Consider the following 26,863-nt stretch of genomic DNA (forward strand, 5'->3'; position numbering starts at 1 on the left):
GTGCTAGGACTCTGGAGCCAGAGGAGCTCAAAGAACCAAGCACACTGACTCAAGCCTCCTGGCTTTTTGCTGGATGAAACTGGGATCCTTGAAGTGTCGAGTGCCCAAAAGGCTGAAGGAGGGATCCTGATGGCTTTTGCTGGAGGCAGCATCTGGGCTGGCACTGCCTGAGCTCTCTTTCTGCTGAAGCTGTGTAGTGCAGCTCACATCTCCTCCTCTGAGCTAGCATGTCAACCTTCCCAGGACTGCAGGGATTAAAGAGTGAGTATATAAAGAGTTATACAGGGTGAGAGAGGGGATGCTTTCCTAATAAAATGATTTTTTTTCCATAAAGCCTATAGAAACTATGGTGGTGGTGATGGCAATAAGATTCCAACTTGACTGAACAGTCAAATGTGTGCAGATTGAGGTACTTTCTAGGACATTTCTGCTTTTGAATGGTCAAACATCCTTACTGTAATTTGCCCACCTGCACACTTGCTGGGCTGCAAGCATTTAGGTTGTGCTCAGGGGGGAAAAGTCAGCTGAGGTATTGACCTTCTCCTTGGCTTCTCACTTTCTTATGTCCCACCTGCTGTATGATTTTGGAATCGTGAACTGTAACACATCAATAGATTCAGGACATCCCTGTCCTATCTTCAGCTTTCCAAATACTCTGGATTTAAAGCTTACTTTTTTAGATAGCTGAAGAAAACAGGAACATGTGCCTTTCACAGAATAATAAATACATAGATATGCATAACAGTGTCAATACATTTAGTTTCCTTGATTTCCTGACCATTCTTCTGTATGGACATGGGAGTCCTCTGCACATAATTTCTTAGCTAATGTTTTCCCGGATCTGCTTGGCTGGGGTCTGTTTTCTGTACCTTCGGCTTTCTTGATGTAATTTTTCTCATGCTGCTGCTGAGATCCTTTTCTCTTATAACACTGGAGTCCTTTGATCAGTTTATCAGTTGATCTATTCTTTGATTATTTCTCTTCTGTAAGTAAAAGGTTTTGCTGTGACTTGCAACCACCTCGCTGGTCAAGGATGCTCTGTTTCAGACTGGAAAACCATTGAAGCCAAAGGGCTTCTGTTGCCAGCCTATTGTCCATTTCCACCACCACCAAGGCAGGAGAGGCTGGAAATGTGCCTTCTGCCAGAATTCCTCAAATTTGCATGGGGATTTTTCTCAAACTGTCCCTCTGAGCCTTTCAGAAAAGGGAGGACTTGCTGAACCAGAAACTGAAAAGGAAAAGGAGTGTTTCCCAGCAGCAGTGAGGCACACTTGGGCACATGGTGGCACTAAGTGCCTGGCAAAATAAGGCTGTCTCCATCCAGCCCTGACTGCCTGCAACCTCAGAGCTACATCCCTGATGGAAGAGGCAAAAGGCTGAGAACTGCAGAGCAACACAAAGTAAGAGATCTAAGCTTCCAATAGGATGTCTGGGAATACTCTCTTAGCAAGTGTCTTCTTCTGTCATCTGTCCTGCAAATTCTGCTTCTGGTCATATTACACCCTCAAATCCCTCGAGGCAAACTTTCCCTGGAGTGTTTTCTCATGTCTCCCTTGCAAATAAAGCCAGGGCACATTTCTGCTACCTTATTAAAAGATTTATGACATTTATTGAAAATCTCGCTCCCATTTAAAACATACATTATTTTTAAAAGTTGATGGCTTACTTTTTAGTCTGGATCCTTCTTCTGAATCTTTTAATGACTGGTTAACATCACATTGGCAGCCTAAACTTCTGAGCCATAAAATGTGAAACTTTAAAATTTTTTCCGTATGACAGAGGTATTTGGGATAGAAAATCTGAATGACACGAAAGGAGAAATTTGCCAGGGAGCTGTAAGGGGGAAACAGAGCTGAACAATCTTTTTCTAATTATCGTAATAAGAGTGCCATTATCAGAAATGCTCTGTGCTCTATTGGGAAAGAGAGCTATGTTAATAGGAAACAAAGACATTTGATCCTTCATAGATCAAAGCACTTTTAAGGTGCTGCTGTCATTATGAAAGGCTCTTGGTGTAAGAATGGTATTTAGTGGACAATAGCTCTATTGTTTGTCATTTATTTAAAAAAAAAATAAAAAATCTGACCTAATGTTTTATTTATGAGGGCCCAGATTTGTTGAGAAATGTTTGACTCTACCACAAAGCAACAGTTTTTAGGATTATGCTGTAGTTCTCTGCCTTCAAACATGAGAAATTCCACTGTGCAAATAGGAATATTTGCTATGGGAATAAACACCTGCTAAAGTCCACTGAAGTGAAGAAGGCCCTTGAAAAGCTTCTGAATTCTACACTGCAAAGGTCTGTGGGCTTTTTTACCCATTTTTCTCCTTTCTCTTTATGCTCACTTGCGTTAGGCTAGGCTTTTTCTTTTTGTGTTTTTGCAATGCTTAGAGCAGTCAGCTTCTGGTCTGAGACTGAAGCTCCAAACTGATCTCCTAACACATACAATAATAAAAGTAGAGAGAAATTGATACTGTTCACCTATGGCTCACGAAATGGATTTCTTACTGTTGTTAAATCCTCTGGGGAGTGGGGGGAAATTGCTTAAAGACCGGGAAAGCCCTACATACACCCAAAGTCAACATACACCCACAGCCTTATGTAAAGAACAGTGTCAAGAGAATGGGAAAAAGAGAGAAATTTTTTTCAAGGGAAAGACAATCAGTTTTTGCAGGTAGAAAAGCAGTATTCAGGGCAGAAACTAAATTATAAATACTGATATTTTACTTTGACCTCTATTTAATTTCTGTCTAAGCTAGTATTACCTATTCCTATTTAAGTGGAGTGAATAGAAGTGTAAAGCTATTTGAATTTTGAATAGTCTGTCAGTTTGTCAAACTTAACACTTGATGAACCCAATAAAACACAATTTTTTGTAGTTTTTTTTGTTTTCTACCATTTCTGTAATACCAGTAAAAGGTATAGTACAATACTCCCCTGTGTCCAGCACATGGGGCCATACACAGTTTGCCCACTGTCATTTTGGTTTCTCTTTGCTGCTTTTTTGAATGAGAAACTTGATGACTGAGATTTTAAAAATGCTTTTGCTCAAGCATCTTCAAAGCTTGTCTTCTTCTTGTTTTTCTCCCACAAAAAGAAACTCAGTCTGTATACAACCTCTCTGTATTTGCTCTCTTAGAAATGGGCAAACTTATGTTAAATGCTTTGTCCAGAGCAAGGAGGGCTCATGACTTTCAGTTCCAAAAAGTGGCTTTTTTCAGGAAGCCACGGAGGCTGCTTTCACTTCCAGAGATGGCATTTCCTGAGGCAGATGTTTTGGCACCAGTCACTGCACAAAATCCTCCTACTGGAGAGCCTGGGCTGGAAAACTGAGGCACTTTCTCTGAAGAAAACTCCAAAAGAATATTTTTCTCATATGGTGTCTCTATTTTTTCTAAGGTAATTGCACAAACTTTCTGGCCTATGGTGATCCTACAGAGTTTTCTGTCTGCTCTGACTTCACCTCCCTGCCAAGTGAAAGTGTATTTGTCTCTGACAGAGCACACTGACTGCCTGTCTGTGATAATGAACACATGCCAAACTCTGCTGTCAGTGTTCCTAGCTTCCATCCTGTGTGCTTTATTGCCTTATTTCAGCTCAGCAAGAACGTCATTGTCTCTTAGAGGTATATTCTTCAACATCTTAGGACTTGGTGTCTTTAGCTCTCCAAGTCCTTCAGAATAGGATGTAGAAGGCCTTTTGGCTGACCAGGTTGAGCAGGACTGGGTATCCAGGGGAGCAGAGGCTTTTCCAGAGTATGTCCTGTTGTCCAAACCTACCAAAAACCCCAGAAAAAACACACAGACCCCAGAAACGCCCCCCTAACAAAAAACCATGGGAAATTCCAACAATTTGAAGGATTATATGTATACTGGGACAAATATATATCAAATAAAGCAAATCTCCTCATACTTTGCATTCACAGTAAGGCATTCAGTTATGTCAGGAAACTGTTTTCCCACTTCATGCATTAAAATGTTATGCTGCAACCCACTCCACAGGTTTAGGGGATTGTTTGATTCACTCTGGATGGTGCGCGGGAGAAATAGCAAAATTCTCAGAAGGCTCAGTAACAAGCATTTGCTTGAAAGCTTTAGAACATTAAGGCAGACTAAGGTACTTGTCACATTTTAAAACCAAATCCAGACAAAGTAATGAACATCACAAACTTTAGCTTCGCAAACTTAAACGTAGCCACCTTTAACTTATCCAGACATAGCAAAGCACTTACTAAGGCACTGACTAGAAGTTTTTAGGCTTACAATATATTTTGAGAAGAGGAAGTTAGAATAAAGAAAGAGAGAAAAAGAGAAAGTGGAGAGAAAGAAAAAAGAGGGAGAAAGGTATACAGTCACCATCCTTGGATGCAGCGATGAGACTTGATTGTTGCAATTTAGATGTCTGTTGGTTGAAGTGATGGTGGCAGTTGATCTGCCAGGGGTGGAGGAAGCCCATGAAACACAAAATCCAGTGTGTTAATATATGCTCAGGCTCAGTGGGAACACCCAGGTATCTCCTCTGATGGGGCAGTTTCACACTGTCTGATGCAACACTGTGGATCACGTGGCACCTCAGGGATCTTTGATGGTTTATGACACCTTCTAAGATATGACAGCTGCCTTTCACATCAGCACAGTTGAGCCAATTTACCCTACTGCAGGGATGAACCTTCAGACCTACATGTGAATGTTCCAGTATCCCCCACAGAGGGAAGTTTTACACCTGAGCCAGTTACGAAACGTAGGACACTGGCATGATAAAAAGCACTATCCCATCTCCCAGGACTTGCTTCTTACAGGCCTCTTCCCTTATCTGGCTCAAACCCCTGTTTGTAACCTCTGGTGGAGGGTGTGCACCCCATCTGCACCTGGGCTGTTTCTCTGCATGTTGTGGTCAGCAAAGCACCCACTGGTTTTGTGAATGGCCAACTGTTTGAGCCATTTGAACTTTTTCAGTGTCTCACACCGAAGCATTGATTTCATACTCTAGCCTTCATTCTCTGGCCATACAAAGCTCTCTGGAGTTCATTTTCATAGTCAACCAATAAAGAGATCTAGGACTTCCAGAAGGCTGTGGTACCTCCTATGGGAGATGAAACACCTGTTTTGAGTAGAACAATCTCCCCTATTACTTTTTTCTTAGAAGGCTGGGAGAACTCCTTCCGCCAGGAATAGCTTTGTTCATAAATGGGAAATGTTGACAGTAACTGCAGTGACCTCTATAGATAGTCCTGAGAAGCTGTTCTTGTGTATGGAACCAAATTAATAACTGCAGACACCTGTCAAAACAGTGATTGCATAAAGAGAATGACACCAGATGCAGAAGGAGATGTTTGAAACTTCCTTCAAGAATTAGTTTTGGAGTCCTGAGACCTTCGAGGCTGGCTGCAGAAGACTCTGGTATGTACATGCATAAAACTTAGTGGAAGTATTTAGATTCACAGATAGACAGTTTTCCTCTTGTAAACAAAGCATATTTTTTACTTCACAAGTGGAAGTGTTGCCACCTGTGAAAAAATTAAATGGGGATTTTGAGTGGACTCTTTGTCTGTGACTAAGTTTTTTAGAAACCCTGGCTATGGGCCAGCTCTCAAGAGGAATATTCTTAATGTTTGTTTTTTCTTATGACTGAGATTAGATCTTTTCATAATTTTGACAATGCCACAACAAATTGTTTTATGGAGAGAACATACTCATGTTAACTATGTCTCCAGAGTCACTGAAGCACAAGTCTGTGATTCTCATTATATGAACAAGATGTTCCTAATGTTGATACTGCCTTTTCTTTTATTTGCCAGGGTTAGGTATAACACATGGAATCTCTTCTGCTTTATATGTTAGCACGGATGAATTTGTATTTTCCCTTAAAATTTCTAATCGCAAGTAGCTGGGATTCTGTTCAAGCAAAGACATATAAAGAGTTCAATCAGTTTTCCAGGCTTAGCTTCACAATATTTTTTCACAATTATTTTTCACAATAACATTGCTGCAGAATGACAGACTTGTCCCTTGTTTGGCACATGTTAATGAAGGAGAACAGAAGGTGTTTATTATGGCTGGTGGAGATACTGGTCCTTCCCTTGCTGGTGTAAGCAGTACAGCTCTCCTGGAGTTTGAGAGCTGTCCTCTGCAGCACCTGAGCATCTGCACAATTACTGTGCTTCATGGATCTGTAAATAATTTTCTGACACTGTTGCTGCTGCTGTTGTGATCCTACTTATATTTTTATACTGTTAGCTTTTTGTATCCATGTTCTTACTCCTCTGTCTCTACTATCTTGTCTTTCAGTGTTTTCCAAAGGAAAACGTTACTTTTGCTACATTTTTAATTATTTGAGCCCTTCTTAAGTTATTTCTCAACTAAATTTTCATCACCTCACCTTTCATATAGCAACGTAAACTATGACAGAGAAATGTCTGATTATGATATTTTTATTAGTGTTTAATCCAAGAGTCAGAGGAAATAAGTGGTGCCCCTGATAAGCTGAAATTCCTATTAGAGATGATTTGGATAGAAGATAGTTTGATACTTTATATGATAGCAGCTTTCTCGCTGGCTAGTATTCAAAGATCACTGTTCTCTAGTACACATAGGTCACAGAGATAGGAGGCAAATATGGAGCAGCAGCAACAGCAAGGCCTGCACAAGTGGCTGGTCTCCATTTGAGATCAATTATGATCACCAGATTAGTCAGGGATGTTCTCCCCTCTTTTAGGGGCAGAGACTGAAACTGCATGCCCACCTGGTACAGCACTGCTTATGTGGTGGCACTCCCTGTGCTCTGCTAGTGTCTGCTATGGCTTGGCCTTTATTCATTATTTTACAGGTGATCCCATCTTCTTTATGGCTTTCACTGTATCTCTGACTAGCTCTTTTTCCTTGGCTATCTGCAACTTCTCTAAGAACTGAGTTTGCAAATAAAACTCAATAATGTATCTAGTGAGTCAGAGTAGTGGCATGCTTTGTTTGGTCTCCCTAAATAATCCTGTGCATGATCCTGCAGTAAACTCTCCTTCAGTTGTTACTGTAGAGAACACCACATCTGTGGCGTGAGTGCTTTCAGAGAGAAGTCCCTGGTGCATGCATGCTAGCACGTTGCCCAGAACACTGAAGTTGTGACTTCAAGCATGACTGCTCACTATTTGGTATGTGAATTAGTAAAAGCCTTTCTTCCACATATAAAGATGTATAACCTTGGTGTCTGTTTTTCCTCTCTGCACTGAGGCTTTCACTAGCCAGCTCATTCTTCCTTTGTAGGTATTCTCTTTTCCTTCATTACTCAACTTGTACTATCTTCCTCCTAAAATTATGCAATTTCATTCTTCTTCCTTATGGTTCCTGGCTCTAATATTGGTTACACTGTCTGGTACACACTTGCATATGAAATCATCTTTACTTGCTTGTTTTCTCACTATTTCAATGTCCTTAGCCATCACAACACTTCCATCTTTTTGTATCCATTCTGAGCTCCCCATTCTTCACAAAACTCCATCATGCTTCTTAATATCTCATAAAACTCCACCCATTTGCATCCTGTCTCTTGAAGGCCTCTTTCTTCCCTGAGTTATTCACTCCCCTATGCTCTTTGTCACATTTCTGGTTTTTTGCTTCTAAAGATAATTAATGACTTTCTTATTCCCATTCTCTTCTGCTCCTGTCCTATCCCAGTAAGACTATTCTAAAACTCACCCAACAAACCTACTTCTTCTGCAAAGGCCCTTCTGGCTGAAATGACCTTCCCCAAAGCGGCCTCATCTATCCTGGGAACCTGCATGCTCTTCTAAAATCCATTTAAATACAGGACAATTCTACTTTTTTTTAAAAAAATCTTTGTAATTCATTACTTGCCATATGAATTCCTGACTAAACAATTGCTTTCTCAGAGTTTTTGCTTCATTGGTATTTTACCTCTTTCTTTCAAGTACTTCATATAAATTTTTATGGCACACAATCTGTAACTTATATTTTGTCAAGAATTACACACATTTAGGGAGGTTAGTGTAAGTATTACAATAACTTGGAAAGGATTAATTGAGAGTGCACACCATTCTGTGAAGTGTAAGGTCATGATTGATTAAATGCTCTTTACTGTGTAGTCACATTTTATTACAACTTACATATGTTCTGAACACTGATAGAAAAGAAAGCATGTCACCTATTTACAATCACTACACATTTACATTATATTATTTACAGATAATGCATCTAGTAACATATATGAGCAGAAAATATAGCAAATATCAATATGAAACTGTACAAGGCTTAATCTCATGTCCTTTACTGTAGTTGCATTTCACTGTAATAATAAATACAGTTCTATATTTACACATTTTACTTTAAAAATCTAATAAATGAATTTTAACAATTTCAAGTTAAAAATATCTGATCAAAATATTTCAAACATGCTTATAAAAATAAGACACAAAGCCTTTAGGACCTTCTGCAAGCTAAAAAAGTTCTGATAAAAGAAGCTTTAATTAGTCCTTAGAATTATAACATTATTTTGCTTCTCAAATTTCTTTACAGACTTCTTAAATATAGCAAGCTGAAAGGAACCTCACTGACATTAAGCAGAGCAGCACAGATGGACCCCAGTTAAATTAAAGCTAAGTAAACATGGTAATAGGTATTGTGCAATGGTTGACTGATCCTCTGTTTAATCCAAACTGGTTTCAGGCATCGTTTCTGCAGCTGTGTGCTGCACTGCTTCAAAAGCCACAACAGATAAAGGATTAAGATAAGTAGTCAGCTGACTTTATCATACATAATTTCAGAATTGATTAATTTCTTTTCCCTGAAGGATGAACATGTCAGCCAAAGTCAACTGATGCCATCTGTAACTGCAAAACTAAAAAAATGCCAGTGTGAATGGACAAGAAAATTAAGGCATATGCATTGTTCGCAGCAAATTCTTCATTGTGAAAATCCATCCTTGGAGTCCCAGGAAGTTTTATGTACAGGAACAGATGAACAACAGAGATGATCTGTAATGGATTACCTTAATTGCTGGGCCTAGCCTAATCTTCCTAATGTAAAAAAAATTAGTCTCATTCACCTGGAGGTTGAGTGGCCATTAACTGGGCTATTAAATGTTACTCCTCAGGGAGCTCTTTTCAACAACAACAAAAATAGGTAAATTTGTGCATTTTTCTGTCTTGAATAATCAGCTTACTTAAGTAAAAGGTGCCAACTCTGAGAAAAGAATACTGGAATATTCCCTGATGGCTTGGACGAGGTCAAAGAATTATATTCTAGGTGGCTCTGAGATATCTTAACAGTAGACTTGGCAAGGACCTGAAGTCTCTTCTTTTAACTAGGATGCTTCTGATGTGTAAACATATATGCCTTTATTCAGCAAAGTATTAACAGATTTAAAGTCAAAGAACTCTGTTAACCTAATCAAGTCTTTTCCTAAACTAAAGCCATCCGAAGTCCCTGACTTTCAACAGCTGCTCCAGTATCTTTTTTGGCAATATATCCAATATGAATTCAAGGATTTTTGGTGACAGTAATTTCACTAGCTAATGACCAACTCTATCAACAATTTTCACCTTTATTTCTATGCTGCATATCCCTAACGCAAATTTCCAGTTGACTATACCAGATTTTTCTCCTCTCAGATGAGTAGTCCTCTGCCTTCAAACTACTGTATCCCAGAAAAAGCTACTTATAAACTCTGATTAAATCACTTATTTCTTAAGTTCTGTTAAATTTATGATATTCATATTCTTTTCAATTTCACAATGTTCTTTACAACATGTGAATGCAGTAAGTGTTTGAAATATCCTGGGAGTGCTTGCATCAGTGCTAAGAACACAATTACACAACCTCTTCAATCCTACTTGGTATTGCCTTGGCTAAGAATATTGGTAATCCTTATCCAAGAGGACACAGTGACCTGTAAATCTTCAACTGACTAGTGAATATGAATTAGCAGCTTTCTAAAATCACTGTTTCATGAGACAGAGACCACGCCATGAGCAGGATTACAGTTTTTGTTCCTAGACAAATTACCTTAAATGAATGTTTCTGTCTGAGTGCCCTTGGTGTCCTTTAATAGTTCTCAGCATGCCATTTTTTTTTTTTACATTGATGACTTTCCATGTAGCATTTTCCACCTTCAAATTAAATGAGTCATCTGCCAATTTTATCATCAGTAATTCTGGGAGTAATTCTACTGGCATGAAAGCAATTCAGGACCCAATTGTACAGAACCTCATAAGAAAAAAATCCGTGTGACAATGCCTTGCCATTTACAATTACATTTTAAATGCTTAACAGGATTTTGATTATCTTCTTTCACATCATGTTAATTTTCTAGCTTTTGCTGACAATTAAAATTGTTTTGTCAAGTTAAATGACTTTCTAAGTCCAAACCCAATGCCAGTTAAACCATTTAATCAGCTTTATCAATCATGGAACTTCATCAAAGGGTGTTCTGCAGAAGCCTTTAGGACTTGAGCAGGACTACTCTTCTGTTCTTGATACCTTGCTGAACAAAGGCCACACACAGATGCTTACAAAAACAATCATGGCACTGAAAAACTATTATTAAAACCAAATTGCAATAAACAGGAAAAAAATAACCCAACCCCTGAAAACATCAGGTCATACTTTGAAAAAATGATACAAATTTAATATGCTATTTTGTTCTCAACCAAAACTGATGCCCTTTCTGAGTAGTGCTACTTTAAATGAGAACAGCTGATACAACTGCTCAAACTTCAGCAGCTTTAATTTCCTCTCTTCATCTCAGCATTTCGGGAGCAGGCTGAGCAGAATCAAGTATTGGATTTTCATCCTGCCGCAAGTTTTGTCGTTGTCTGTTTTCTGAGGTGTGTCATAATAATTTAGAGGCACTCTCTACACCCATATGCACACATCCACACTTACTTTTGGGATTAAAAAATTTGTAAACAGAGGTATTTTTTGTACTGTTTCTGCAACTAGCGACAGGGAACAAATGCAACTGACGAAAGATTGCAGCCCTCTGTCATTTGATAAGAGGGTGGCATTAGTGAACTGCTGGTGGGCATATCATATGATATGCTGGCACTCGTGAAGGTTACCAGTGCCTGTGTTGAGTCACAAGATTGCTTTTCTATGTCTTCTGAATTCACAGAGATCAGACTAGCATGTTTTGATCTCCTCCATATCAAAGTTTGCTTTCGCAGATTTCCCAAATCCTCTTTAAAATGTGGATTGAAAAGTATATAAAGCAGTGGGTTTAGACACGCTGGCAGTGGGACAATCACTAGAAGTATTGACTTAATCACTTCTGGGCTGATAAAAGTGAGGTTTAGTAAGGAGGAAAAAGATAAGAAGGCCACAGGGCAATAAAGAATGCAATTAGTAAAAAGTAGCAAGGCTATATGTTTGACCATAGAGCAATCCCAAATGTTGTCTAGCTCTCCCTTTTCTAAACTACAGTAGAGCTTTGTATAAGCAACAGTCATTACCAGAAAGCAAAGGGAGTTCAGCAATACCAGCGCTACCATGTAGCCCATAGCAGTGGACTCTCCAAATGGGAGCGGCAAACAAAGCGGAGAAACTCCATACTCACTTCCAGTGAGAAGGGGAATCACTGCAATGATTAGTGCCAACATAAAGCAAAAGGAAGTGGCAATTTTTACGCTAGCAATGGAGGATTTTGTTTCAAACTTTGCAGCATGCTTTACAGAGAACGCACGTTCGAGTGCAGCTAGGGTAAGGAGTAATATGGAAGCCTCTGAAGCAAAAATTGAGAGAAGACCAGTTATTTGGCAACCAATTCCACTTTCCCATTGTGCTCCATACCGAGCAAAGCTACCAAAAGTGGATGCATCCACACTAGCCAGTACTCCACTGGCCAGACCCATCAGGGCATTTACAATGGCTATTAAACCAATCAAAAGTTTTATGGAGGACATATACAATGGAGATCTGAAAACTGTAGCGGACACCAGTGCATTGCAAACAAAGGTCAAACCCACTATGGTCCACACTCCAATTCTGATCAGCCAGCTACCAAACAGATGGTCACACGGTTTGAAGGGACCTGAAATGCCAAAATAAAAAGGGTAAGGGAAGCCCATGTAAACAAAAAAAACCAACCCTTGTGCTTTCTAAGACACTAAAGTTCATGCTTCTTGCATATTCTCAGCACAGCCAAAGAGTGAATTTTAGTCTAAAAAGGGAGCTGAAAATTTGGTCTTTCTTTGAAGTAATCTGTAACATGCTGCTAAATGTGTGATGCATATTGCATTAGTGGCACACATGAGTTTTTGTCCTTAATCATGACTAGTCCTATGGGTTTATTTTCATGCCTGGCAGTACTACTGCAATGTGAATGTCAACTCTTGTAGTTTCAAGAAATGCTGTGATATTTGTCAGTATGTGAAAAAAGCTGGAAATGTTACCTCTCACTAACTTAAAACAGGTTCCTAATGCGTCCTGGTGAAGCACGATGTAATGGATACAGACAGATGTACTTCAGCTACCTTATAACACGTCATTACACAGTCCAAGAAAATTGTGTCTCTCTTTGTGTTTGGGGGTGCTGCCTTTTTGGATCTCCTGTGTCTGAAGTCAGGTCATTATGACTGAAGTTTGCTATACATTCTCATGGAACTGAGGTGAATATGCTGTGCAGTTGAAGCTGAATGCTCTGCAGTTAGAGAAACCTTAAGTGTCTTGGTATGAGCCAGCCGAGCAAGCCCCTCACAGTGGCCTGTGCTTTGCCATGAAGACATAAACCCTGCAGCTGAAATGACCTCCCTACAACAATGGCCATTGCCATTACGTAAACACAAGGAGTTATTGTGCCAGTTTGCAAGTTTTTCTAAGATACTACTTGAAAAATCCAAGCTAAAATTTCTCTCAGGTCTGGTAATAACTTACCTTGAAGACAGCAATGTTTTGATGAACTCAGAAATTATATTTAGGCCACTGGAGAATATGTGACAGTCAAATAACTATTCTTTGGCTTCCTGCCTTTTCTATTCCTCTTTATATAACTTAAAGAAATTTACTATAAGTTGCTGTTGCAAACAAGAATCATGGCTTAAAATGAATGCTGAAGTACAAGCAGTCACTTGGGGTTTTTTTGTTCATGTTTCACAATGAAATAATGGCTAGTGAAAACGTTTGCTGAATCAAACATACAAAACTTATGACCATGGCTGGCTACATTCTACAAAAAAAATGACAGTGCTGCCTGTCCTCTGTGAGGGACTGCAAACATCAATGCAGTGTTTGGTATTTCCCAGATGTAGAACTAAATTGTGTATTGTTCAAGTTGTTCACGTATAAAATAACTCTGTGACGGTCAGAAGAATTACTTTAGCTTTGCAAAAGACTGAGAGCAAATATTCTGATACCTTTATCATCTGTATCTTAGTAGAAGAGTCTTTCCTCTCTCATTTTATTGATTTGGTATCAATTATGGTGAAAAGGGGCCCAGAGTAAGTATCTGCTTGGTGACTGGGCAAAACTTTTGCTACACTCATAGAGGAATATGAGTATTGAGTATTGGAATATGGAATTGGAAATAGAGTACTGGAAAATTGGAATATGGAGTACTGGAATATTGGAATATGAGGCTGAATAGTTTCCTGGAATTCAATGCAAAACTATATTATTGTGCAGTGTATTTGTATAAGACTCATAAAATTACTGTAAATCATGTTGCTAGTGTCTAGTATCTGATTCACAGTTTGTTCTGCATTTCGAATATCTATTAACACTGTCATTGAATTCCTATCTGTCTGGCAGTTTCATACCTGGAGAAGGTGAGCATTGCACTGAATGATGTGATTTCAAATCTTCTTCAAAGTCAAGGAAAAAATCCTCAAAATCACGTTCATCTGTTGGGGAGAAAAAACACAGAACTGCTACTGCAATTTTCAGGAAAATTTTTTAGTAAAAGTTGCAAAAATGCCTGTGGTATTTAAGGCCTGGTATCGTCCCTTTGCCTGCTGAACTGTGAGCAGAAGCAGACATATGCCTACTTGGTTTTGAATTACTGTACTCAGGATTACTTTAAAAGTTGGCATCTTTACTTCTCTGAAAACAGTCAGATTACTGTTTTCAAAAAAGTCAAAAGTCAAAAACTTACAGATACATTCTCTATTGCCTAATTTGCAGTGTGATGACTGCCTAGGAAGGAGTTTAAAATATGAATTCTGCTGTTGTGCTATACTACTAAGAATTAATCAAGTTTGATTGTCATCACTACCAAATATTCTTGGCTCTATTCTTGCTGAACTCTGAGACCCACTGGTTTGCAGGAGCAGGGATAGCACAGAAAGCAATAGAGTGGTGTAAATGTATGTGTACACCTATGTAACAGATCAAGTAACAGACCTAGTGCTGAAGGGGAAGCAAATGCAGTAGTCTCATGTCCTGGAGAACAAATGAACTCTCTGGCAACCCTGTTTATGTGCACAGACTGGGGATCTGGAGAGCAGCCCCACAGAAAGGGACCTGGGGGTCCTGGTCCATGGCAAGTTGAACATGAGCCAGCAGTGCCCTGGCAGCCAGGAGGGACAACCCTGTTCTGGGGGGCATCAGGCACAGCATGGTCAGCCAGGCAAGGGAGGGGATTGTCCTGCTCTGCTCTGCAGTGGGGCAGCCTCTCCTCAAGTGCCAGGGGTACTTTGGGTGCCACAATACATGAAAGAGATAAAGCTAAAGATATTAGAGAACTTCCAAAGGAGGGCCACGAGGATGGTGAAGGGCCTTGACAGGAAGCTGTATGAGAAGCTGAGGTTACTTGGTTTGTTCAGCCTGAAGGAGACTGAGGGGGACCTTGTTCGTCTTCAACATCCTCACAAGGGGAGGCAGAGGGGCAGGTACCAAGCTCTTCCTCTCATGACCAGGGACAGGACTCAAGGAAATTACATGAAGCTGAGCCAGGAGAGGTTTAGGTTGGATATCAAGAAAAGGTTCTTCACCCAGAAGGTGGCTGTCCACTGGAAAAGGCTCCACAGGAAAGTGGTCAGAGCACCAAGCCTGTCAGAGATCGTGTTTGGACAATGCTCTCAATGCACATGGAGTGATTCTTGGGGCTGCCCTGTGCAGGGTCAGGAGTTGAACTTGGTGATCCTTGTGGGTTCCTTCCAACTCAGCTTATTCAATGATTCTATGAAATATGTGGCATCAAAGTAGCCACATATTTTGGCTATTACTCATCCTGAAGTGTGTGGGTAAGCCTAGGATGTGTTCCATTCTGAGAATGGCAAGAAACTACATCTTTGCTGGCCTGCTCTTAGTGTGGAGTTACATACAAGCTGAACTACCCTGTCTCTCATATAAAGGGAAGATTTAATTTAACACATTATTATAGCTATTATTTGGATGAAAAGATGAGTGCATGAGTGAGTGAGATTTTTGAATGGCAGACCTAAGATAATGAGGTTGCTAAGCACAGGAATACTTAAATAACGTTTTCTTGAGCAACAGACAGGGAGAGGCCACCTCTGCAACTGTAAAGAGATTTGGACTTATTTAAAATCACAGGATGCTCAGAGCCTTCAGGTAGATTTAAAAGCCTGAGATGATGGTTACCTTGAATTTGTAACAGTCCAGCATCCTTTCTATGGAAGTCATCCATGCTGCTATTATCATCTTTGTTCCATTGGCTGGAGATTCTGTAGTGGTTCTCACAAGCTCCAAAGGCACAGCACTGATAGGCATAAGGCATTTCCATGACCCTGCAGAAGAATAAAGCAGCATGCCATGATACTAGTTAAGCACCAGAGTTACTGGATGGTACTGCTCCTATACAGTTAACACAAAGGAAATAGTTTAAATATCCACAACTGAACATAAAAACATCTCTGGGTAAAAATCAGTCATAATACAAAATGAGGATTCACAAATAATACTCCTCATTGAGAATGCAGATGGTTTCTAGGCTAATTTTAGAAAAGCCATACTGAAGTTTTCTTATGTTTTCATAGGAGACATGAAAATGGGAGATCTATGTCTTGCTCTTGAGTGAATGTCACCCAGAGCTGTATTTCTGTTTTTATGATTTTCAATGATTTTGCTGTGTAAATCAATGCTTTCTCCAACAGTTATTTTCTTAACTGTTTCTTTTAAAAAAAAGCACATTTGAAGATCACAACCTGCCTACCAAGCAAAAACAAAACACTTCCCAAATTTAATTTCTCCACTATAGGAAGAACGAGATCTTTTGGAAATCAAGCTTTATTCACTTCTTTCCACATTTAACTCATTTCACAGTAAGATGGGAAAAAGGAGGTTGTTTCTTGTGCAGAAGATCAAGAAAGCAGTGTTCTAAACCAAAAGGTGAGTGCATCAGGCATTGTGTGTGAAATGTCATTGAGAGAAAGGTTTTACTTTATTAATTGTCTTAAAAATGAGAACAGTCATTGCAGGACACAAGAATTCTTAATTCTTTTAAGATAATTTTTATTCCTAACTCATAACAATATATGTCAGTGAGTTCCAATGATTATGAGGGCTGCTGTTGTCAGAAAACTGCACATTTCTGGTACACTGTGAATTTAATTCCTTTGAGGATGTACAAATTCTGGGGGAACACAGAAGAACTACTATCTGAGTTCTATAGACTACTTCTATTCCATAGATATATTTTATGCTTTGGAAGCAGAGCTATTTAATTTGTACAGTTCACCGATAGCACATAGTAAAACCTAACAACTCACCTTAATTCCAAAAGCCCAATAAACCAAAAAGTTCAAAGATAAATAGGTGATTAGAAGTTATTCTGAATTGACTTGAAAGGAATAAAGTAGAACTAGATCCTCCTATCAGATTACTTTCAACAGGTTAATCATGTAAATTAACATAATGAGTGTAATAAGCAACCTCTAACCCCCTGGGAAATCTGCAGAGAAATCAAGCTGAATCAGGCCCAGTGCCAGCAGGACTTAAACTTGTGCACTGGCCAAAAGCTTGGGACAAAGGGGAAAAAACAGAATCTTAAAAAAATTCTGACATGATTTTTTAAATTGGTGCATTTGGGAGCATTAAGACTCTAAAAACTTAAATTTCTGTTAGAAATTAACCACAATAATCAATACAAAATTTTTAGGGTACTCAATAAAATTTCAAGATAACCAATATCTATGGTCAAGCAACCGCAGGCCAGCAGATTCAAATATTTAATTTCTAACTCATTCATCTGCATTCCATCTTTTAACATAAGGAGATTATCTTGATTAAATATTTCTGAACACATTACCCAGAAGCCTTATTATTATTCTTAAATAAATCATTATTAAAACCCATTGATTACTAGACTAACCCATAGCTAATCATCTGGGATAAAAACTATCCCAATCCCCAAGCAGAAATTCCCTTTTTCTGGAACAAGAAAAAAATAATTATCAAAAGTAACACTGACAGTTCTGCAAAGTGATCCCTGAAACTTTTTGTTTTCAGACCTTTGGAAGGACATTGATGTAGCTGGGGGAATAAACAGTTAGTGGATATTTTAGGCACATGAGACTGACAGAAATGTATTCTGTTCTCTAATTATTCAAACAGTTCTATGGCCTGTCATACACTGGAAGCGTGGACTTCCCACATTGTACTGGTCCGCAACTTTGATGACGTAGCCAAAAATATCCATGGCTTTTAGATGATATTTAAAGAGCAAGACTCCCATTTCTTATCCTCTCTGTAGGTATTTCTAGCATCCATTCTTAAATCTGAGTAGTTTATGTTTGTTTCCCCTCCCCAGCCTGTGTTATTAGGATATACACATAATCCTTAAATTAGCAAATGCCGTTTAATCTGTGTGCAAAGCCCGACTGCACACAATGGCTGCAACCCAGATCACAGAGGACAAAACATACTTTGCAAAGCAGGGAAATAAATATTAGATCTTCTTGGTGACAGAGGAGTTTTTTTCTCACAAAAGCTACATTTAAGACAAAACAAAAAAGAAAAAAGAACTCTCAGGTGTACAGTGCTGGAGGCAGTCCTTTTTATGGCTAGTGCTTATTTGATGTGTGTGATTAGATTTGGACTTTGTCAAATTAAACTCTCTTAGAAACACTGGCTAACTTTATTTTTATATACTCCTTATCTTACTAATGATATCTGTACCCTTGATAATTTTTTTTCCCTCTAGCAAGGAATGCCTCTTTTTTCTGTTTTTAGATTAAGCAGCAGAGAACACAAGGTCGTTTTCTCCCTCACAAAGGTGCGGAGTTAATGGTGAACAGGAAGGCACAGTCATGATGAATGGAGCAAAGCACTGAGTTCTTTTCAGCACTGAATCAAAGCATCAGATAAAGATGGAAGGAGTGGTTGGCAGCCTGACTTTGCTTCCTCAAGGCTTGCTGTAATAGGCTGGGCTCAGCTATGCAGAGCACACTAATGCTATTGCTGATGATGGGGAAGGGGATGCTCAACTCTTTGATGTGTCTGTTTTGATGAGTTTAGATGAGTAGGAAGTTTTTATACAGAAATTTGTCTTTAATGTAACCACTGGCTAATTACAACAATTGCAAAGGGTGAGATTTCATTTTGTTTTAGACCTCTGTTCAAATTTGGTATTTTGTGTATTATCTGCGTGGTGATCCTGTGTGAAATCCTCCTCTCGATTTATTGTACAAATCATGCAGGCTGCAGGTCAGGATTTTTACCCTATTCTCTCCTGACTGGGTATAATTTGTTCTTAACATTAATTAACATTAATTAACATGTTAACTCTAAATATCATATTTTGAATACATTTTTAAAAAGAATTAAGTTAGTTTGACACATCCTTGTTAACAATTTGCCCAGATGAAATACACTGTACTTTCATTTGAGTAATGTACACAATTTTGCTGAAGGGAAATTAATATAGAATATAATATTAAGAAAAAAATAAAAAAAAAATCTTAGTTATACATAATTCAGTTGAATCATGGATTATTCTAGGACTACTGCAGCACCTCTTACGCCTCTAGGTCATGGTAAATGCATCACTACATATTTGTCAGGTGGGAATAACCAATTTTCTTGTGTTTACATTTTTTTAAAGAAATTTTAATCATTTTAGAATTGTTAACTACCTCAGCATTTGTGCAAAGCCAGTGAGAACAGAAAAAGTATGATATAAGGTCAGTCTCAACCTATCATGATTTTTATGGTACTTTCTCCTTAGCCTCTGAGACCTATCTCAAGATCTCTAATGTAAAAGAGGTTTAAGCCTCTAGTACTTTGAATGTTAACGTTATAGTTCCATGCACTTGATGAAGTCACTGCCTAATCTCCTCTGTGACAAACTACCATTTTTGGGCTTATTAAGACCTTTAAGGCATTGTTTCCTAACCTTGGAACCATTTTTTTGCAGCTCTTATCTCAGTTTGTGTTAGCATGCCATCCCAGAAGTGTCCTAGGGTGGATCCCACCACTGCTGTACACAGAGCCTTAATCAGCTCTGCACTTCATTCGTCATCGCCTTACTGGCAACCCCAAACACTCCAGTCCTTTTTGTTAATGCTCACATCTTGAGCTGTCTGCCTGCTAGGACTCTTGGGCCTTTTCCAGTGCAAAAGGCAAATCTAGTGAAAACATAAGGATGGATTCTCTACCTTTGGAGATATTCAAAAGCTGTCTGGATGTGGTCCTGGGCAACAGGCTCCAGATGCCCCTGCCTGAGCAGCTGGTTAGACAAGACAGCCTCAAAGGTCCCTCTCAACCTCAACCACTCTGTGATTTTGTAATTATGTGCACACTGTTCAGTTGTTTCATATTTTCTGACACCAAACTTTTTACAGTAAAACATGATAAAGTGTATGTTGCACTTGGCATCTTCTAATTAAAATGTAAAATGAAAGGAGAGTAAGGGGAAACTCCCAAATGTCCTGAAGTCAGAAACCCTCTTTGCTGTGGCCCTGAAATTAGTTGATTTGGTTACTGCATGGTGCTAGTAATGCCAAGGTCGTGGGTTCAAGCTCCATACAGGCCATGGTCATCCAGTGACAAGAAGAGCTGCAAATGATCTTTAGAGGACACTTCCTTCCTGTATCACAGAGAACCCACAGAAATCACTAGTATCAAAGTGTGTTAGTAATACTGGCAAAGTATTATCTGAATCCTAATCAAAAGATTACAGAAAAATCATGTTCAAGCAAAAGAGGTGAAATCTTTTGGTCTCTCAGCAGTATATTCTTCCCTTGTATTTGCTGTGTTCTCATTGCATATAATGGGAGTTCTGTAAGCACAGTCCAGTAGAAGAAGGACATATCACTAGGCTGCCAGCGATATTGTTTTAACAGCTTTTGAAACATATCACCAGGAAGCAGATGTGGCTTGTACTAAGCAAGTACTGGGGTTAATATTTCAAAACCTTCATAGTTTCTTCAGTTGAAAGTGAGCATAATAAAAGAAGTCTATCATTTTTATCATATTTGCTTTAGTTTTAATGGCACAGATCAAAGAGTGACAATACGAAGTAACATGGGTTACACACTGACACACCTTCCATTGCACATGAACACAAATGTGGCTTATTAGTTTTAATGATATACTCACTTGAGTTCTGGAAAATTTTCAGATGTTATCAAACTTTGTAGGGCATGATTTCCTGTTAATTTTAAATGAGTTAAACCATGTAGCCCCGTCACAGGAAAAGAGGACAAAAGGTTGGATGACACATCCCTGCGTAACAGCAAATAAAAATCAGCTTATGGTTTTCATTTTTTTTTTTTTTCAGTGCTAGAAGTGTCACATTGAAAAAATAGGTTAAAGTTTTCTAACTCAATAAAAGATGACTGTATTAAACAGAGACCCCAGTGAACGCAGCAAAGCCGCAGCACTGCTCAGGAGTACTCACCTTTATGTGTAGCAGAAAGCTAACAGTAACAGCTTGTAGTTAGTTGGGTCCTTGCTCCCAAATTTTGACTCAAAACATTCATAGTGGCAGTTTCAAGACTAGCAAAAGAATGTAAAATCTTCTCCCTAGACTACATGAATTCAAAGGAGCTGAACAGCTTCCCACAGTTCAAAAGATTCAGTGAGATGCTGCAGGGCATGGCTGCCCTGAAAGCTCCCCAAGGAGCAGGTTAGGTGTGTGGAGAAGATGTGTGCTTCAGGAAAGGACAGGTGTGGGCTGGAGCAGAGGGAGATGACATTTCCAAGCTGAAGTTTGTCTGAGTGGCTGAGGGAAGACAGAACAGGGCAGATGAACACAGACAAGTAACTTGGGGAAAGTAAAACAGGAGAATGAAAAAGTGGTAAGTGATCAAGGAGATATGGCAAAGCAGTGAAAGAAGGATAGTCTAGAGGTACTGTTTTCTATTTTGATCTCTCTCCCCCATTTATTCAGTGAGTCTTTTCAGTCTTCCTCACAATTATCTACTCTGCAGTACTTCAAATGGTTAACAGTCAAGGAGGAAGAAGCGGAGTCTGATGCAGTCAAAATGCTTTTATGTCCAAGGCTGAACAGGAAAGTCTGGACTATACACTGAAATCTAAGGCCTAGACATAAAATAAGGTATGTTGATGGACCGGGCTTCTACCTGTCTGGATTAGTGTGTGTTTTCTTGCACACAGCACCATTAAATACCAAAGGTGAAATTCAGGTCCTACTGTAATAGTAAAAATGACCACTGACTTGAGTTGGACCAAGGTTAGAGACTACCATTTCAGGAAACGCTGGTACACTGTGTTACTGTTTGTGTGTTCAAGGGCTTTTTTCTTTAACCCCCTCTGACTGTTGTATGTCAGATTGTTGTATGTTTTTGTCCAAAGCTACAGTTTAGTGCTCACATCACAAAGTAGGTAGGTTTTGATAAGGGTTCCAAAAGGGATATTTTAGACAAAACTGTGGGCATTTGTCAGTGCATCATTCAGAGGGCTTTGCTCATCAACAGAAATTAATACCTCTCCAAATTTAGGTTAAGCAGCTACCAGATTATCTGTAAGCAAATGCCCAGCATCAAATTTTTGAGATAACCATGCAGCAAGATGACTCGAGGAATTTTTTTTCACATCTTCCCCATACAGACAATGCCTCAGGGATTCATATTAAAAAAGCATTACAGTGACAGTTGGAAGTAGGAAAAAAAATTAGTAAGCATTGAAAAGTGCTTGTGAACAAGGTCTGCAAAACTGTCTGGTAATGTTTTGACCACTAACTGCTCTGGCTGAACTTACTGAAGGAGAAAAGCTATTGCATCAAAAGAGGAACAATGAAATAAAGATGCATTCTGGAAAAAGTTTCTTATTTAATTTTTAATCCAATTCCTGAGGCCTGAAACACAACTATCAGGAAATATTTACCACTGCTACAACAGATTAACTGCTAATAAATTGAATGAAAAGAGAAATTGCACTGATAATCTTCACAGACCCTAAATCATTATATAGTATTGTATGCAGCTTTGCTGTAATACCTGAGTGAATTGGGAAAGTACAAGAATGCAGGCATTGTAGATATGGATTCAATAGACCAGATGATTAGAACAGAGAAACCCTCAATTTCTGCTGGAGCACCAAGTTATTAATTTTTGTATGCTCTTGCAAGAAAAATGCAAAATTGAATGTGTAAGATATTCAAATACTTACAATTTGATCAGAGATGGTAAAGAGGAGAAAGCATTGGGGTGAATAATTTTAATTTTGTTCCAAGCTAAATCCCTACAAGAAAAGAGAGTAGAAAATTACATACCCACTGAGTGAATATGGAAGTTTTCAAACACTTGATTAGGAGGCGTAAATATAAAAAAGGTATTAATTACATGCCAATATTTTCAATAAGCTCCTGCATACCTCATAGTGCAAAGTATTTTTTCATTATTTGTTAATCAGTTGTGTTGTTATTAAACTGACAATTTAAAATGTCTCAATGCCTGCTACAGCCCAAGGCATTTCAGTCTGCTTCACAGCCTCCTGAGGCAGCAGAAAGAAGGGTAGGTTATGTGGACTAAGTCTTCTAAAATGTTCTCATGTGACTAAGAACAGCAAACTCATGGTCAATAGGCTTAACTTCCTAATGTCAATTTTCACCACCCCTGGAAAGTCAAAAAGACTGAAAACAACTCTTAAAAAAATGTATGGATTCAATTCTGCAAAAAATTACAACCATGAGTAATTTCCTGACAAAATTTCTCCTCTAGCATATGAGTCTGTGTGAAAACTGGAAACCTGCACATGACCGGACTCCACATCTTAAGATGCTGTTCTCTGTAAAAGGATTTCCCACTCCCTAGAGCTGATGATAACGTGAACCTGCCAACAGATACCAGCTCTGGCTCAGTAAGTTTCTCCACTTCCATCAGAAACATTTAGAAGTGACAGTTTTTATGGCTATCAGCTTATATATTTTAATTCATTGCTGCAGATGCTAAACTTCGCAATGTTTGCTCTCCTTTCACAGTTATGGACTCATGGTGAAAGATCATAGTGAGAAAAAACTGAAATAAGGATCTTTTGGGGTACATCATGAGCAGACATCATACAGCCCATATATTTGGAGAACCTGTGTGAATGTATCTTATGGGGTACTCACAGAGACCGAAGTGCAGCCAGCTGCCGAAACGTGTCTGCTTTGATTTCAGCGATTTCATTGTGATGCAAGTCACTGAAATGGCAATAAGGATCTCCTCAGTTTCAAAGACACTTGGAAGGCACTTTGGGGTGTTTTAGATTGTGCTTATGATCCACTTCAATCAAGTGTATCAGGGGTATATCAAATTGGCCAGCAATAGCTAAGTTAATTATACTCAAACACACATAAATGCTTCTTTTTAAGCTTTTTAGGGTGGTTTAGCACTTACATTTTTTGGAGTTTTTTACACGCAGTAAAACAGGGTAAATCTTCCAGCAGGTTATAAGACAGATCCCTGAATTATACAAGAAACAAACAGATTAACAGCATCAAAGGAATGTTAAGAGAAAAATAACTTTCATTCTGTAGCTTTGTGCTCAATTAAAAATAATTTCTTTTTATCCCCAATCACAGCAGAATGGAAGTGTACAAACTCACTTATTTCTCACACATTTTGATTTCTAGCTAAAGAGGAGGGGGAAAGGCAAGATAGATTAACTCCATATCCATATTTGCAAATTCCTTGCATTGTCTGAAGATTTCCTGCCTGAAGTGTAGACTTCTGCTGTGTGTTTTACAGCAATGATATCGGCCATCTGGATTTATATCACAGACTCCATGTTTATCATGTTTAAATTCTGATAAATATTTTAACAAATTTAAACAACCTACTAAGCATACATACTCATATTTTTTCAGAGAAGATCCTGTACTTTTCTGGTAAGAGTCACAATCAGCTTCCCATTCTATACTTTTAATAAGCAGCATTGCCTCTTAGACTGCTACATCTTATAACTGAGGGAAATGGTTGAAAAATATTGGAACTAACTTTGAAATCAATCACTACATGGGGGGAAGAAAAGCCTTAAAAAGACTTGAGCCAAAACTCAACAAATTACAGAATAACAGAAACATCTGGACTGATTTACAGTATAATACAACTAATCAAAACCAAGCCCAGGCAATTTACAGAAAGTGGAGGGGGAAAAAAAAAAGGAACCAAACACCAGCCCCCACCACCCAAGAGTCTCATCCAATAGATATATATATATATATACATACATGTGTATGTGTGTGTGTGTGTGTGTGTGTGTGTGTGTGTGTGTGTGTGTTGCACAGGGAAAACTAAATGGGAAATCTACATGTGAAAAGAATAGAGAAAAAAGTCTATGCCTAAAATTAGGAAAAATGTCCCTTTTCACAGTTATCCAGTATTATCACATGAAAAAGATTCACTTTTCACTTTGTGAGATTCTTCTCACTTCTCAAATTCTCTAAAACTGGTTCATCTCCACCTATTTAATCTCTTGATAAAACTGTATTTTCACTACTATTGTTCCTACAGGGGCATTTGGACTATTTTATATTTGATTAGTGGAAGCAGGGCAAGTATTGACTGTGTGTGTCTTTAAGGTATTCTACTGATTTTACTCTATACTAAAGCAAATATTGATATGTTTGGAATTGGGTGGTTTTTTTATAATTTTATTTTTTTTTAATTTTCTTTTTGTTTACCAAAAAAAGGTACACTGTTGCCCAAATCAGACATTACATGGGAAGGTTCAAGTGTATCAAGGCTTCAAGTTCAAGCAGAGGCTTTTAGGCCAAGGTAAAGTATGTTTTGTGTGTCTTGCAGACAATGGCTATTCTGTAATCCACTTAGGTCTTCTTAAAAATATGTTACCAGCTTGAATTTTGTACATACTGACACTCCTTGCTCACACATGGAAAAACCTCTGAACTTGAGACCCTTCTCCCCTCGGTTTCTGTCAGAACTCCAGGAAATATTTAGCTTGTTTATTTTTAAGGTTTTTTTCCCCACTTTCTTGATACATGAGGCTCTTGGCAGCAGCAGAGGGCCAGTAGTTTTGTTTCCTGTGCTGAGGTACATGCCCAGCTGTGCTGAGGGCTGCTGGCACCGTGTTCTCACATACACCTTTACTGCAGGTGTGCACACATCCAGGAAGCCTTGTTACATTAATCCACATTTGGATGTACTGGTGGCTGGGTAGGATGCACAAATTGCCTTTAAATATTAAAATATTTAATTTTATATAAAAAAATTAAATACAGTGTTTGCACTTGTATTGTTTGTGAGTGTATCTGAGCCAGGGAGCCTCTGTAAGGCGTGGGTAGGTTCAGTGCACCATTATCCTCCATGGCACAGACAGAACTGATGTGCAAACCAAAATGGGGACTCAGCAGTCCAACCTGGCAGCAATGGGGAAAGGGCAGCTCTTGAGTACTTGAAATTGCTGATAAATCAATTCCCTTCTAAGTATCAGCTCAAATCATATAGGGTAATACTCAAAAATAAAAAATTTCAATTTCCAATGGACAGTCCTACTCTACTATGAACTCTGTAAGTTATTAATTGCTGTATTTGTTTTCCCTTTGTTTTGAGATTATTGTTTTTGAATGTTACAGGACATATTTAAACTTAATTCTGTGCGCAGAGCTTTTTCTGGCAGCAGACTGTCTTTTATCATTCTGGAAATGATTATATCGAGTCCATTAACTAAAACTTATTTTTTTCTGGAAATGTTCTTGACATTCACTCTGGTATTCAAATAATGCATTATAATTAGTGCTATTTCAATGTTGGCCAGAGAATTAATACCAAATAGATTCCTAGTGATGTAATACATAGAGGAAAGTGCTCTTGGCTCATTCTCAAAGAAGTGGACACAATGATTACTTTCGTTAGTGATTAAGCAAACTCCAAGGAAATTTCCAAGCTAAAATAATATTGTATATTTAGCATACCAAATATGCCCAGCTATGTCAAGGAATAGTCTATTAAAATTTCAGTCAGCTACTTATGTCTGGTTGGGAAAGAAATTAAAAGAGGAGCATAACAAGCACTCAAAACTGCAGTTCTTACTTGTATTTTTTATTCACTTCAATGAATTATTTGCCTTAGCGAGAAAAAAATACCAAACTACTGTAGGATAGACAGAATCAATGAAAAAAAGGTAGCTCTGTCTTTTTAAAAATAAAATCAAGAACCTTCTTGTCTTTTCCTAAAAATATGCTAAGCAATTATCTTTCTCAGCAATGTATGGGAAATCCTCATTGGCAAGTGGGTTATAAACTTTTTAAATAACACAGGGGCCAACTCCCTGAGCTGAATTCCTAAGAAGTAACGTGATACACAGAAATAGCAGTAATTGAGTAATTTTGAAATCATATTAGTTTCATTTGTCTATTAATCTCTTGCATTAATGTTATGTTAATAATCTTACTGAAACGTACAGCACTTGGAGATTAGGTAACTGGTCACAAGCTGATTTGGGGAGAGAGGTGATCTGTGCTCCTGTGAGTGTCCTGTTGAAAGAATTTATG

At 38.5% G+C, this 26,863-nt stretch overlaps 1 protein-coding gene across 1 annotated transcript in view; it reads right to left on the bottom strand.

Moving 5' to 3' along the window:
- Nucleotides 1-10,375: 10,375 nt before the first annotated feature.
- LGR5 (leucine rich repeat containing G protein-coupled receptor 5) overlaps nt 10,376-26,863 on the bottom strand; it is an 88,877-nt gene continuing 72,389 nt past the window's right edge. The window contains exons 11-18 of the mRNA XM_058862836.1: nt 26,774-26,845; nt 23,748-23,813; nt 23,480-23,551; nt 22,537-22,608; nt 20,503-20,628; nt 15,547-15,692; nt 13,761-13,844; nt 10,376-12,037 (exon numbers count right to left, since the gene is read on the bottom strand). Of these exons, the coding sequence (XP_058718819.1) occupies nt 10,947-12,037; nt 13,761-13,844; nt 15,547-15,692; nt 20,503-20,628; nt 22,537-22,608; nt 23,480-23,551; nt 23,748-23,813; nt 26,774-26,845 (1,729 nt within the window). The 3' untranslated portion in view covers nt 10,376-10,946. The remainder of the gene's footprint in view (nt 12,038-13,760; nt 13,845-15,546; nt 15,693-20,502; nt 20,629-22,536; nt 22,609-23,479; nt 23,552-23,747; nt 23,814-26,773; nt 26,846-26,863) is intronic.

This window comes from Poecile atricapillus, chromosome W (assembly GCF_030490865.1).
Source record: "Poecile atricapillus isolate bPoeAtr1 chromosome W, bPoeAtr1.hap1, whole genome shotgun sequence".
Lineage (NCBI taxonomy): Eukaryota > Metazoa > Chordata > Aves > Passeriformes > Paridae > Poecile > Poecile atricapillus.